At 58.9% G+C, this 15,665-nt stretch overlaps 1 protein-coding gene across 1 annotated transcript in view; it reads right to left on the reverse strand.

Moving 5' to 3' along the window:
- Nucleotides 1-15,665, reverse strand: part of CELSR1 (cadherin EGF LAG seven-pass G-type receptor 1) — a 137,488-nt gene that overhangs the window by 74,302 nt on the left and 47,521 nt on the right. Inside the window, exon 2 of the mRNA XM_069491303.1 lies at nt 8,141-8,779. Within this exon, the coding sequence (XP_069347404.1) occupies nt 8,141-8,779 (639 nt within the window). The remainder of the gene's footprint in view (nt 1-8,140; nt 8,780-15,665) is intronic.

Here is a 15,665-nt window from a genome sequence, read left to right on the forward strand (position 1 = left end):
GACAAGTCTTCAGCGGGAAGCAGACCAGGCAGCCGTGCACAGCCAGGCTGGAGAGGGTGTGCCCGGCGCATTATCAGTTTGCAGGGCGACCGTGCCAGCTACCGCGCAGCAGCGTGTCTGGACGCAGCTGGAATGCTCACGAAAACCTCAGTCATCACGGAAACGGCCGCTCAGCACCCCAGGGCCCAGGTTCCCCTCCCCACCCGGTGCAGAGAGGAAAGGCAGCTCCTCGGAACAGACCAGCATCCACACCAAGGAGCACGAATTCTTAATTCATCACTCGGAGCCTGGGTAGCAAACTGCCCTCGTTAATACAAACCCTATTCCCCCGCGTGCCCGGCCTGCTCCATCTGGTCTCACCTTGCCAGCCCCGGCCCTGCCAGCCCCAGGCACACGGTAAACACTGGCCCCTGCACCCGGGAGCGGGACAGAGAGGCCCCGTCCGTCTATACCAGGGAAAGGGCTCGGGAGTGTGACCGCAGTGGGGGCTGGAGCCGAGATCGCTCCCCTGAAGCCCTTGGGGTCACTAGTCTCAGGTGGAGGCTCAGCCTGGTCTCCCCAGCAGCTGCCGCAGCCCCCAGTCCACCCCGTGGGCAGAGAAGGGCAGGACAGCGGACCCCCCGCACAGCATGGAAGCTGCGGCCTGCGGCTCGCTCCTCCCTTCAGCAAACACCTCCTGAGCACTGAGTGGGTGCCAGGGCTGTGGTCAGCGGGGTACTGGGTCCCCAAAGGTGTCCACGTCCTAATCCCTGACACCTGAGGTCACGTGACCTCACATGGCAAAAGAGACTTTGCCAGTGTGATTACATAAGGATCTCAGGGTGGAGAGGTCACCCTGGGCTACTGGGTGGACCAACGCCATCAGCAGGGCCTTGGGAGAGGTGGGAGGGTCAGGGTAGAGAAGGTGGAGGGGGCAGCTGAGCTGGGGGGAGGGGCGCGAGCTCAGGCAGCCCCTGGGGACTGAGCAGAGACCAGATGTCCCCTGGAGCCTCCAGAAGGACCCAGCCCTGCCACACCCTGACTTCAGGACTTCTGCCCCGGAACTGTGAGAATAAATCCACGCCGTTTTAAGCTCCTCATTTGTGGAAACTCGTTACAGCAGCGGCAATGAGCAGGCCGGGCCTGCCCTCGGACAGGTGTCCTCTGGCTCGTGTCCAAATGTCCACAGGTGGCATGTCTTCAGAGATCACGGTGAAGAGTTTCGTTCCTCGAGGACACACGTCCTGTGCCCAGCTCCTCTGAGCCACACGCAAGCTGCCTGGGTGGGACATGGGGAGCCCCACAGTCCCGTGTTTGATCCCTCAAAGGAAAACGAACCACAGAAACTTGTCTCCCAGCCACGAGTGTCCCCCGGTCCCTGCAGACACCTGACAAGCAGGTTGCCAGGAAGCGCCAGAGCCCTGAGCTGGGCTGACCTGTGTTCCCGAGAGGGACGTCCAAGTCCTTCCTAACTCTCGGTACCTGTGAAGGGGACTTTGTTTGGAAATAGGTTCTTGCAAATGTAATGAAGTTAAGATGAGGTTACTCCGGATTAGCTGCCCTAGTCCAGTGACCGATGTCCTTACGAGAAGGGGGAAATCTGGACGCAGAGACAGACACGCGTGGGGAGACGCAGAGACGGGGTGGTGCGTCCAGGAGCCAAGCACCACCTGCAGCCGCAGAGTGAAGAGGAGGCAGGAAGGACCCCCAGAGCCTTGGGGGCAGCACGGCCCTGCCCACACCTTGGCTTCCGGCCTCTGAAACAGTGGGAACGAGTTTCAGTTGCTTTGAGCCAGCCGGTCTGGGGTCCTTTGTCACAGCAGCCCCAGGAAGCTCCAAGGGGGCTGCAGGCTCAGTGTGAGGCCACCCTGGTCCCCGAGGGCCGGTCAGCTGTGCCTGTTCACCCCGCCCAGGACGCCAGTTCTGTTCCTCGAAAGCCTCAAAATGTTCTTCTGGGGACAGAATTTCATGGAGGAGAACAGGAGGTACCTGGCTAAATGTATCCACACCGTGATCCCCCAGGGCATGATTTAAAATCACGGAAAACAAAGTCACTTAGGCTGGGCAGGGGCTCATGCCCGTAATCTCAGCACTCTGCGAGCCGAGGCAGGAGGATCCCTCGAGGTCAGGAGCTGGAGACCAGCCTGAGCAAAGTGAAGCCGCGTCTCTACTAAACATAGAGAACACAGCCAGCGTGCCGGCGCGCCTGTGGTCCCAGCTCTCGGGGGGCTGAGTGGGACTGAGCCCGGCAGTGTGAGGCTGCTGTGAGCTGTGGCGCTGCCACCGCACTGCAGCCCGGCAACTGAACGAGACCCCGTTTCAGATACAAAGTCCCTCAGAAATGCAGTGTCACAATAACGTGCTCGGGAGACGCCAGGTCGCACAGCCTGGGACCGAAGAAAGAGCTGAACGGATGAGACGTGAGCACCAGAGAGCGGAGAAACTGAACTAATCCTTTAGTAGCTGAAAAGCGCGTTTTCCTAAGAAAGGATTCTGTTCCTGCTTTATTTGAGATTTTAATTATAGGCTCTGTAATGATTTTCATTTTCAATGATAATCAGCTCTCGGGTGTAAGGACTAGATCCAACTTTGCAGGGAACACGAGGAAGAGGAGCTTTACGCCTGGGAGCCGCGGTGAGCGCCGGCAAACCGCGTCCTCCGTGAGCCACGTGAATGTCGCCGCGCAGGACAGCGTGCTCACGGCAAACGGGGCGTCTTCTACCCGGGTGGAAGTGCGGACGTCCAGCGTGCCAGTGGGTCACACGATGACAGAGGCACCGTGACCCTGACGACAGAACTAAGATAAAGCCGGGAGTTGGAATAACGTACACATTTTACAACAGAATCAGAGAGGCCAGAATTTGTTTTCAAATTTTTCCCATGAGCAGACAGGGGATTAGATTTTTATACCAAAAGTTTCTCTGGCCTTGAACCTACACAGAACGTCCTCGGCCCCAGGAGGCCCTCACACAGGGCAACCGGGATGTCCCAGCCTGGGGGAGCTGGTGCAATGCTCAGAGCCAGCTCCACTGACGCTGTCCCAGCCACTGCTGACACCGATGCCCACGCCAGTGCCAGGAGCGCCAACAGCCCTCCAAGGCCGGGCAGTGTGGGCGTGTGACACCCAGGGACAGCCACAGCCGGGCTCTGTGCTCAGCGGCCTGCTGAGAACTATTCTCGCAGCCTGGGGTCCTGAAAGCAGGAGATCAAGAATGACAAAAAAGCCCCGGCCCCTGGCACACCTAGGACAGGCACGAGGTGGGCTTGACCCAGACACGGGAGACCGGAAGCCACTCACTGGGGCTGCCTCTCCCCTTCGAGACGCTGAGCCTTGAGGGACACCACCCTGCCCGGCCATCGCAGGGCCGCCGCTCGGGACTGCACCCCACGGGAAGACCTTGCACCTCAGTCCCAGTTCTCCGCAGTGTGGGGACGGAAGAGGGAAAGGGACAAGCGCTTCTCGGAATGCTTTTTGAAAGCTCAGAGTCCCAAGTTCCAGCTCACAGCCGTGTGATGGGCACACAGGAGCCCATGCTGGGGCCCTGGCCAGTGCTCACAGCAGCAGGACAAAGTCACAAGTGCCCGGTGTCCCCAGGGAGGGACAAAGGAGCCAGGGAAAGGAAGTACATATTCCTGCAGAGTCCTGCTCCTCCCAGCGCAGGACCAGAGGCAGCAGAGGTGCCACGTCGGCCACAGTGCAGAGCGGGTCCCCCTGGCCCACTGGAGGAGCTGCCTCGCCTGCACACGGCGTCTGCCGGGCTGTGGACACGTGCCGGTGGACAGAGATGCCACTGTCTGCCCTCACAGGGCGCCCAGGCCAGAGAGAGGGAGGTGGCAACGCCAGGCAAGCGCCGAGTCTGGCCCCCAGCCACCGCCATGGGGGTGGGGGCTGCAGGGTGGGAGCAGCCAGTGCGTTTGTGACAGGCCAGCGTGACCCGAGCGTGAAGGGCGAGGGGCCGTCAGAGCATGGCACGGCTGGACCCCTAAGTGCCGTGGGCCCAGTGACCAGACGCTGACCAGAGCACCCTGGGGAGGGCTGGGCATGGTGCTTGTGACCCAGAGCACATTTCAACAGGATACTCTGTGACAAGGGGACCGTGGGGGTGGGAGGAGCACAGCAGGGAGACCCGGGAGGGGGCCCTGCCAAGGAGATGGTAACATGACACACAGCCGAGAGAAGGGACATGCTGGGGGCAGAATCATCAGGATGTGGTGACAGATCAGACAGGGGGGCCACGGGCACATCGACCACGAGGAGAAGAGGAGGGATCGGAGCGGGAGTGTCTGGAATGTGCTGGGGATGTCGCCAAGGGATGGGACGCAGGAGGCTGGGGCTCGGGCCGCGGCGCCTCCCGGGGCAGCTGTGACACTCACGTGTCACGCTCAGGACTCGAGATCCCCGAGTCGGATCTCAGCTCTGCCCGTCCAGCTCTGCACCTGGGAGAGGATAAAACTGGGGTGACAACTGTCTCCCCTCCCGGGTTGCCACAGACACGTGGAAAAGGCTTAGTTAGGGTGGAGCTCTCGGTGCCCAGCAGAGAGGACGTGTCACATTTTCAGTGAGGACGATCATGACTGTTTAATCAGGGAGCCAGGAGGCAGGACCAGGATTCAAGATCAAGCCCTAACGCTTGCCCTGATTTGATCAGGTCAGTTTCATGCCGAGAAGGACGTTTCCTCGCCCCGGCTCGGGTGCTGGGCTCACAGTGGGTGGCACCCTGTCCCCAGGCCGTGGGTCCTGCTGCTCATCACCTGTCTTGCCGCCCCTCTATGCCCGAGTGCCCAGCACAGAGAGGCACTTTTTTACAAAATGCTGTTAAATAAGTGAAGCAAGAGAAAGAGCAGGTGAACAAGCAAATGCAGCTGTTCCACCCTGGCGGAGTTCGCAGGGCCAGCAGCTTGAGCTCAAGGCCAGAATGCGCGGGTTCGCATCCCAGCCTCACTCACCACTCTCGTGGTGTTCCCACAGAACACCACCCCCAGGTCCCCTAACTGTGACAACCACAAACGTCTTCCAGTATTGTCAGTGTCCCCGGGGGGAATCACCCACAGCTGAGACCCACTGGGCTAGATGCGCTAAAGTTCTCTACCTCAGTTTCTCCATTTGTAAAACGAGGCCATAGGGCCATCCTGAGAATTAAACAAGAAAATACACGTAGGATCGTCTAGAACAGTAACCAGCACAAGGAGGTGCTTGGTAAATATTAGCTACGAGTCACCGCGGGCCTCAGGGACAGGGACGTGGCAACAAGTGACTCGCACCAGTGTGAGAGTAGAACAACATGAGCAATCAGCAAGCTTCGAGGGAGGAAACCTACAGACCCACCGAGGAGGTCAGAAAACCTTCCAGAACCTTCCCAGAGCAGGGGACAGCCGCCAAGGCTCAGTATGAGGGAGGCATGTGATTGGGAGGCACGGAGACAGGGAGAGGACCCGTCTCTGACGAGGGCCGGCGGGTGCTGAAGGGAGAGCAGGGCCGCGTCTGGACCAAGGGAGCGTGACCCGTCCTTCAGGCATGTCACACAAACCGAAACTACGACATAACAGAGGGAAAGGCTGAGGGGGAGGACGGGAAAACAACGCGGTGTTTGCCACGCGCGGTTGTCTGGGAAGGTCCGCAGAGCTGAGACACGGGGAGGGCGTGGACACGTCTAAAACGCCAGCACCTTCGGTCTCTCTGTCCCTGTCCCTGTCAGAGAGGGGGAGGGTGGCAGACCCCAACCACGGCCTGAGACCCTGAGGGGGTGGCAGCCCACGGCTCCCCGCAAAGACCAGGGGCACCCACATGCCCCCGCGGCCTTGACTTCTCTGAGACCAAGGTGGATCCCAGAGGCGGGAGAGCCCGGGTTCGCTGAGCTCTTCCTGGAGTTAATTGCTACCTTCCTCCGCCAGCCATGCCGGGTCTGCTGCCGTCGCCGGCCGGCAACACAGGAAGCCAGGGCCTTCCAGCAGCCGCCTGGGCTGGTTCCAGCCGCGCAACCGGAGCTCGGCTTACCAGGCAGCGAGTAACAAAACCCTCCCGACGACAGCAGCACTTTCATCGCGAATAAATGCGCTCAATTACCTCCACCCAGAAAAAAGAGAGCTTCAAAGCAAAAAGAGGAAAACAGAGAGGAAGAGGGACCCGGTAAAAATAATCAGTCTTAATTAGTCTTATCTCCCAGGGAAATACATATGGCGATTTCAGTGCCCAAGAGATTCAAATTAGCCTCATGCCAGTCATGACGTGTCAGCAGGTCTTACTGGCAATGACAGACGTGGCCCTGCCCCAGCCATTATTTTTCTAAAAATGACTCTGCTGATGAAAAGGACACGGGAGGGCTTTAGGAACGGGTTCCCCCAGAATGTGCTGGCCACGGACCCGGCGAGGCCCCAAGCTGACCACAGCCTGCATTTCTCCAACCGGCCTGCCGAGAGCGGCCCGGAGGCGGATGCCTGGTCTGCTCCACACCGTGTCAGATGCCACCCGGGGCCCAGGACCCGTCCAGCGAGAGGGCCAACTGTACGGGGTAACTGCGGTCACGCACCCGAGCGGGCAGGGGTGAGATCTGGCAGTGGGCACCGGCCCAGCATACAGCAGGCACTCGATACATGTTTGCAAGTGGATGAAGATGGTGCACTTGCTGGCTCCCCAGAGCACACCAGGCTCTTTCCCAGGCCAGAGAGCAGCCAGGGCAGCCCCACCCGGGCCAGGGGCTGGGCCAGCCCACCCGTGGGTGCCTCCCAGTTGGGAGGGGCGCCGACCGCACTGCAGTTGGCATCTGATCAGGCACTTCCTGGAGGTGGCACTGCCAGCTCAGTGCTGGGAGGAGGGGACCTCAATAAGCTACCAGGGACCCTGGCACCACCGGAACTCAGAGCAGGAGAGGAGCAGGGCCAGGCGTCCTCACAGCTGCAGCCCCCAACTTAGGTGTGGCCGTCAGGGTGGGGTGTCCTGCACTCTGCCCGCCTTCCTCGCACGCCGCCAGGCCCCGGTGCAGCCAGGCACTGCCACGCAGCGAGACAGTGGGGAAGACGGCACCGGACCCAGACGGGACCAACAGACGGGCAGGGTGCAGATGACTTGGCCAGGCAATCACCACGCACCCTCCCACCACACCCCGTTACCAGATCATAACCAACCTGGGGTGCAGACACCTCAAGCCCAGGAGCCCCTTCCCTGCAGGCTGCCCACACCCCCGTTGGCTTTTCCTCCTCTTCTGAAGCAGGGCACCTTGGACGGCCGTCCTTCCTCTCTCTTTGTGCGCCCCTGAGCCCTTCCTGCCGGCTAAATGTCCGCTAATGCCTCAAACCCTTGTTATAAGCTCCATAAACTGGTGCTTCGTGCTGCACAAACCCCCCACGAGCAGCTACGGGTTTCTCAGGTGTGTGTATTAAACACACTGGGACACGGTTGATGGAAGGATCATCAACGTTACCTCCGGTGTGGATCAAATCCCCCCTAATCCCCAGACAGCTTTCCAGAAAAGACAGACCATTCCTCACTGGGACCATCGTAAACTTGCTTTCCAAACGGGCCATCATTTTAAGTAACGGCTGATCAAAGACCGTAAGATCTGTGGCCAGGATGCGGAGAGCGTGTGTGTGTACTGCTCGCAAGCTGGCCCTTTCTGCGTTTTTAAAAACAACCGTTGGCTGCATTTGGAGCGATTTATCTCTGCGATTAGTCCGGATGTCTCAGGGTAAGTGTATCTTCGGGCCAGGGGAGGTGAGTCACTACGCTGACAACGAGGCGTGACAAAAGGAACAGCATCTTTCCAGACCCAGACGACGGACGGCTACGACTTCCACCCTGTTGCTGCTGCCTCACACCCACCAGTTAAGCCCCAGATCTGGAATAAAGTACTTCAAAGCCACTTAAAAGCAGCACATGTCGTTTCGTGCATTTAGGCTTTTTCAAGCGGATCTCACCTGACAACCTGCCCTGCCGTCCTCATGTAGAGGGGAGTGAAACTGGGCAGGCGACGAAAGGCAAGCCCGCTGGCTAAGGAAACGCCACTTCTGCGCCCATCCTGAGGTTTCCGGAGCAACACGGGGGCCCAGCGCTCGTCCTTGGACCATTTCCCCAGGAGGGAAGTGGACAGAGGAAACCTCCAGCAACCCAGGGGTGTCTGTGCAAAGCCAAGGTGCGTCCCAGCCCCCCGCAGGCCCTGGGACCTACCGGTGAAGTCCTCGAAGCACTCACAGGTGTAGCCGCCCTCACGGCTCCGGCAGCGGCCGTTGGCGCCGCACGGGCTGGAGTAGCAGAGGTCGATCTCCGTCTCGCAGTAGTCGCCGGTGAAGCCGGGCGGGCAGCGGCAGCGCAGGCCGTTGATGGGGTGGATGGGCCGGAAGAGCACGGTGGTGGAGCTGAGGAAGGGCGCCGAGCTGTCGAAGCGCAGCACGGACACGCACTTCATGTAGTTCTCGCAGGGCTCGCGCAGGCAGATGTTGTCGTCGAAGGGCAGCACGCGCTGCGTGGAGATGGTGGTCAGCAGCGAGCGGTTCAGGTAGATCTGCTCCTGCAGGTCCTCCGACGGGAAGAACTGGCCGCGCACGCCGCCGGGCAGCAGCGCCGAGAACGTCACGTTCAGGATGTTGGCGTGGACGTCCGTGTCGTTCTGGATGTTGAAGACGAAGACGTCGTCCTTGGTGGTGGACAGCACCGTGGCCACCCCCTCCACGAAGAGGCCTAGCAGTGGGGACAGGAACTTCTCCTGGGACATGTTCTCCAGGCGGACGGTGATGCTGTTGGTCAGCATGTCATCGGTGATGATGGTGACGCGCAGGGTGCAGAGGGCTGTGACACTGTGGACACCGTCTGTGGGACACAGGAGAGTGGCGGTCACTCGGATGCTGTGGGAGTCTCGGCTCCCACCAGCCCCACCCCAGCAGCAGCCTCGGACCCACTGAACAAGGGAGATGCCAGCCTGGGGACCCTCCCCATCCCCCGCCCAGACCACCCAACCCCCACTTCCTTCCCTCTTCCTCCCGCTGATGCCCATCCCCGGCCTCCTAATGCACAACTCCAGTTGCGGCTCTCTCGCTCAGGAGCCCTCAGTGGGCCCCAGACAGCTCAGCAGGGCACCCCAACAACTCCCATGCTTTGCTCCACACACATGGGAACTTGGGCCCCGTTTTACCTCCTCTGCACCTGGCCCAGCCCCCAGGGAGCCCCACCCCACCCCCAGCAGCTCCTCCTGTCCTCCCAGGCCAGCTCAAACCCCCTGGCTTCTGGCAAGCCCGCTCTGGTCCTGCCGGGGACGGCCCCACCCAGCGTGCGGGTTGATCTCTCAGCTGCACCCTGCATCTCCTCGGTGCACCCCGCACACGGGAGGCGCTCGAGGAACGCTGCCTTAGACACACACGGGTGCTGCCGTGTCCCAGACAGCGGTGAACAGAGCACGGAATGAGCTACTTAGGAGACCAACAAGGCATCACATAACTTGTCCAAACAGCGAAGAAACGGAACCAGTCTGAAGTCGCAGCTGCGTTCAGGGTGCTTGGTTTGATTATCGCAGTAAACCTGAGACTCCTGGTTCTGACAGAACCAGGGTCGTCCCCGTTTAGCAGGTGAAAAAAACTGGGATGCCACATTTCAAGCCCAGGAACTCAGGCGTGGCTGGCGGGAGCCCCACCTGTGTCCCGCTGCCACCACCCCCATCGGGCCGGAGCCCGCAGTGACTGGTCCGTTCAGTCCTCACGGTGACCTGGTGAGCATGCACTCAGAAATGGAAATACGTGTGCAACCTCGGCGTGCAGACGGCCCTCGAGCTCTGGCACAAAACCCAGGGGCCCCGAGGACTCGCGGTTCTTCCACAGACGGGGCACAAGGGCAGCGCCTGCGCTCACAGAACAAGGGGCTGGTGGCCCTAATAAGGATCGGGGAAAAACGAAAATAAGACCAAAGAAAATCATCGTGGGAGCCGGCCTTGAAGATGGCCCTGCGTGTTCCTTCCCTTACTGACACACAGGCCCCTGCCCCCAGGGGGGCTTCATCCCTGTCCCCTGAGCAGGGCCTGGCCTGACACCGTCCCACAGGACGCTCAAAACAGACGTTCTGGACTTCCCGGCCCAGGCCCCAAGAGGACTGGAAGGTTCTACCTCCTCCTTCCTGGTGCCCAGGCACCATGCCAGGGGCCCCAGGGTGCGGGGAGAAGGCAGCGCTATGCATAGCCCAGTGTCCCGGCTAACCGAGGCCCCAGACACGGAGTGCCACGAGCCCCCCAGCAGAGGGCACAGACGTCACGGGGCAGAGATCAGTCTCCTGAGTCTCCCCGAGAGCAAATGACACGGCCAGAGCCGGAAGGCAGGAGGCTGGGGGTGGTGTGTTACATGGCACCAAACAACCAGAACACGCAGAATCAATCACACGCAAACTTAGAACAAAACACTGCACCTCGCTGCCCACCACAGAAAACGGTAATACGTCTCGAGGAACTGAACTGTGTCCCCTCAAAATTCCCATGTGGAAGCCCCACCCCAGAGCGATGGCATTTGGAGGGGGGGCCCCTGGGGGTTAACTGGGGTTAGACGAGGTCATGAGGATGGCCCCGATGGGATTGGTCCCATGGGTGGGACGGGTCCTTGCAAGGGACGCTGGAGAGCCCCATCTGCTCTCCACCGAAAGGACGCGGCGAGCAGGCGCCGTCTGCCAGCCAGGAAGGGAGACCTCACGGGGACCCGCGCCTGGACTGCCGGCCCCAGAACTGTGTGGAGATAGATGTCTGCCGTCCAAGCCGCCCGGCCTGTGGCACCTGGTCCTGGCAGCCGAGCAGACTCACACAGCTCAACACAATTCAGTTAGGACAAGCTCACGTGCTAAACATGTTAAACAATGTGAAAAATAAGTTCACATGTTTGCATTATGCAATATTCGTGAATAACTTACGCAATGTACTCCCTGTTTATATATTCCTTTGCCAAAAATAAATTTTAAACATTCAGTCACCCTAAGCTTACGCAGTCATCCTTTTGGAAGCCTAAAGAAACACGCGTGCGCACACGCACACGCCCCCAAGAAAGTGGAAACCCATCAGCTGGGAAATGGATAAACCACTGCAGTAGGGCCACGCAATGGAACACCACATCTGCACCAAGTAAGTGTGTCTAAAACACGGCAAATGAATTAAATAGTGACAGTAACACGCACAGTGTGATCCCATTTTGTAAGGGGGACGCTTTACTTACACACATACGTGTTGTATATGCATAGAAAATCCTGGAAGCACACAGCGAACCCCACTGCAGTGGCTGATTCTGGGAAGGAGATAAAACAACGAGGGTGGCAGAGAAACAGCCACCTTTTTACTGCTCACTTTGTGTCACTCAGATTTCTCACGTTGAGCAGGGACTACTTGGGTTTCTAAAAATGTAATACTCTTCTCTAAGCGGAAACAGATAACTCCAGACATCCGTGTTCCCAGCACCATTATTCACAGGAGCTAAAATGGGGAAGCAGCCCAGGTGCCCACCAATGGGTGAGTGGATAAACACAATGCGGTATGTCCACGTAATGCAATATCACCTGCCTCAAAAAGGGGGGAAACTCGGACACCTGCTGCAACACAGATGGACCCTGAAAACTTTATGCTCAGTGAAATAAGTCACAGAAGGACAAATACTGCATGCAGATTCCACTCACGTGAGGTCTCTAGAGGAGTCAAATTCATAGGGACAGCAAGTAGGATGGTGGGTGCCAGGGGCTGGGGAGTCAGAGATTAAAACATCAATCTCATGACCCCACTCCCTCATGGCCCCCAGAATAAAGCTCACACCCCCCACCGCGTCTTATGGTTTACACAGCTGTCCCCGCCATCCTGTGATTCCTCTTGCTGTCCCAGGGCCTTTGCAAATCTTCTCTTCTGCCTGGAGCTCTGCCCTCCTTGTCAGCTCCCTTGGCCACGCAGGTGTCAGCCGAATGTCCCTAATCAGAGAGACCTTCCATGTTGAGCACCCCTCACACCTGTCTGCCACATCCCTGCTTTAATTCTTGCACAGGAATTCTTGCCAAGCTCTGAAGTCATTCTTCTCTGTCTGTATCTGTTTCTCCCACTGTGAGTCCCTGAGCACCCAGAACCTGTAGGTCTTGTTCCACATCTAGAACAGCTCCTGGCACCAGAAGCTGTTGGACAAACATTTGCAGAAGGGAGGGAAGGAGGGAGAGAGGGGGGAGGAAAGAGGAGGGTGGGAAGGATGGGAGGGAGGGGGTGGGGAGGGAAAAAAAGGAGGTTTCCAAGGGTAGTTCTTTAACTCCAACATCAACATTTGCACGAATAGTATCAAGAGACTCCATTTTTCCATGTAAGCTATCGTTTTGTGGCTGTCTGATTTTTTTTAAAGGCCCATTACAATAATACAGGTAGCACACTGTTTGTTTCCTGGTAGCAATTGTTACGAAACATCCTTTTACCTTAAACCACACATGGATTTGTTTGTTCTGGCCCACGATGCCGCCGAGGCCATGTTGATTTTGAGCGAAAAGCCCAGGACTCCTCAGGGTGCTCTGGGCTGTCCTGTCTGTGCCCCTGGGGGCAGGGGGGCTCCTGCACTCAGGCCCTCCCCGGGGCAGCCCGGGCAGGCACAGCACAGAGAAGCAGCCGGGGACAAGGAGCCACATCCTAGGGATGTGTATCTTCACTCAGTGGCAAAGTGACAACATGACAACCAGCAAACAGCATTTAACGTTAACTGCCGTTAGCCGTGCTGGGAAACGCAGCACACGGCACTGCCGATCCTCACGGTGACTTCTCCACGGCCACGGACCACCCCGCACGCCCCAGGTCCTGCAGACGGGGAACTGGCTTTTCACTTACGTGGTGGGGGTTGGATTTCTGAGCCAACCTGCAACTGCACAAGGCTTCCGAGACACAATCTAAATGCCCACCAAGGGATCCCCGAAATACAGTTCCACGATGGGACATTAAGCACTTAAACCAAAATGGCAACAGAAGCCTCCGTTTGCCACAAGGACAGATCTGGGCATCATCCTGGGTGGGAAAAAAAGTAAATTACTCTTTCCCATAAGGCAAAAAAAATTGTCCTGAGACCAGAGAGGTATCAGCACAATATCGACAGTGGTTCTGTCTGCTGTGTTGATTTTGTTTTTAGAAGACCTTTTTACTTTAAAACAGTTTCAGACTGACAGACAAACTGCAAAGGGCGCACTGAGAGTCCCACAGGCCCCGCCCCCATCACGGACGCCATCACGAGTGCTGTGCGTGTGCTATGATGCAGGAACGGGTGTTGACCCGCTGTCCACCAAAGCCCACACTTTCTTCAGTTTTTAGCCACTGTCCTCCAGTCCCAGGACCCCATCCGGGATCCCACACGACACTTAGCTCCTCTGGGCTGTGACGGTTTCTCAGACGTCCCTTGGTTTGGAGACCGTGGCTGTCTGGAGGGGACTGCGCAGGTCTCGTGTAGGATATTAGACCTGTGATATTTAGGCGATTTTTACTCTCTCTGCAATAATTTCCCCTAACGTTTTATTTTCTCTACACGAGTCTAGATCAGCTGACACGCCACCTCATGTTGGAAAGCTCTGTCCGGCCCACACGCTGGGCATCCCCCCGGCTGCAAGACCGGCGCTGGAGCCAGCCACTCGGAGCCAGTTCTGAGGCACCTCGAACCACAAGTGCAATTTCCACTTTCCCCGGCAGAGATGAGTCACCTCGTCGGCCCCTGAGACACAGAGGGAAGGAGACAGAGCAGATGGGGAGCGAGCAGGTGGGGAGGCTGGCCGGCAGGTGCTTCTGCACAAGCCAGACGGCGCCCCGAGGAAGAACTTTCCAGGTCTTCACAGAGGACAGGACATGTCCGATCTTTCTGACTTTGGGAAGGACTCTGACAGGAGGATGACAGTCATAACGACCACGTCCCCCATGGCGGGCCCGCACTGGGGTGCCTGGGGGCAGGGGACAGCGCAGTTCTGAGACTTGGTACAGCCGACTCACTGCTGCGTGCCAAGGGCCGAGTGGCCGGCGCTGGACGACCCCAGGGGACGGGGAGGTGGTTTCCCAGGAAGAATGATGTTTGCCACCCAGAGCGGAGGAATAGGCTTCCGGGCAGAAGGACAACACTACAGCAGCCAGGCAGGTCAGGGCAATGGAAGGCGTGTCGGTCCCCAGGGGCTGCTGTGACACAGCACCACGACTGCGACAGCCTGTCTTAGAAAAACATTTCCTCTCTTGCAGTTCTGGAAACCAGAAGTACGACATCCAGGTGTCGGCAGGGCTGGTTCCCCCGGAGGCTCCAAGACAGGATCTGTTCCAGGCCCCTCCCAGTGCCTGGGGCAGACGGCCGTCCTCGGTGCTCCTCCATGTCCTCGTCGCTCCTCCATGTCCTCGTCCTCGGTGTTCCTGGCTGCAGACACATCATCTGGCCTCTGCCTCTGCGTCTCTGCCCCTGTTTTCTCTTCTTACAAGGACACCAGCCGCTGCCTGAGGGCCACCCGAATCCAGTATGGCCTCGTCTCAACTCGGACCTCGATTACACGTGCAAACAACATCCCGTTCTGGGTTCCAGGTGGACGTGAATTTTGGGGGGACACCATTCAATGCAGGACAGACGGGCTGTGGGGAGACAAGGCCATAGGGACAGGGGGCGGCTGGTCCTCCGACTGCTGGGGCCCCGTGGGCCACGGACACAGGGTGCTGGGGGTGGCCAAAGGAGAAATGGCCCCAGAGGTGTGGATGGGACCTGCACCCCACGAGGGGCCCATCGCTGGCCCCTTCACAGCTGAGGACACCGAGGCAGAAAGGGGCTGGATGTGCCTGGGGAGGTCACAGGGCCCAGACGCGACCCAGCCCCGAGTCCCCACTGAAAATGGACAGGGTGGACAGAGGGTATGGCCCGAGAGGACCATAGTCCCGGCACGGGAGGGTCTGCTGAGGGCACCGAGGAGGAAAGGCCAATGTCTGACCCGTTACACACGTGGAGCCTCGGGGACACAGGCACCTGGAGGCCCCAGCCACTCCCTGGGAGTCTCTGACACACCCAGGCCCCACAGTCTCGGGGGCGGGGCTCCTCTGCTCTCCTGTCCCCAGCACCCCTCAAGGCCTGGCCGGCACAGCCCACGGTGACCTTGGTGTTCAGAGCCACCCCCGGGGCTGGCTGTGGTCACATCTACAGGGCGCTGCCTGCCATCCAGCCAGGACGACACAAAGGCTTCAATGTCCCTCCGGAGGCCGTGACCACAGGCAGGGAAGTCCTGCCCCGGTGGGTCCCGGCAGCTCCTGTGCAGAGCCAGGGACTTTGAAGTGGTTTTCTGCCATTCTCTCTCTCCAGGGTTTGTTTCAGTGGTTTCTGTTGTGGTGATGGGGCTTTTTGTTTATTTGTTTTTATTTCTGGGGTTTTCTTGAGGCCAAATGGAGGCCAGATGACAGGTGTGGTGTTTCGAGCCTGCTACCGGGGGCGTCTGGCTTCCCTCCTTTCTGGGAAACGAAGGCGGAATATAGGACCCGCGTCTCACAGGTCCAGGTTCACCTCCCAGGAACCAGGTGACTCGGGCTCTCAGGGCTGGGGGCCTGTGTGCGTGGTGGCCGGGGCGGAGGTGCTGCTTCTCCCGCCCTGCACGGGGAGGAGAGTCCCATCCCAGCACTCGCGTCTCCAGCAAGTCACATGTCACACAGAAACACTCATGTGTTTACCTCGCGGTCAAGTTGCAGGTGCCAAAGGGGCGTAGAGGGCAGAGCCAGCGCCCATTC

Source organism: Eulemur rufifrons, chromosome 16 (assembly GCF_041146395.1).
Source record: "Eulemur rufifrons isolate Redbay chromosome 16, OSU_ERuf_1, whole genome shotgun sequence".
NCBI classification, from domain to species: Eukaryota; Metazoa; Chordata; class Mammalia; order Primates; family Lemuridae; genus Eulemur; species Eulemur rufifrons.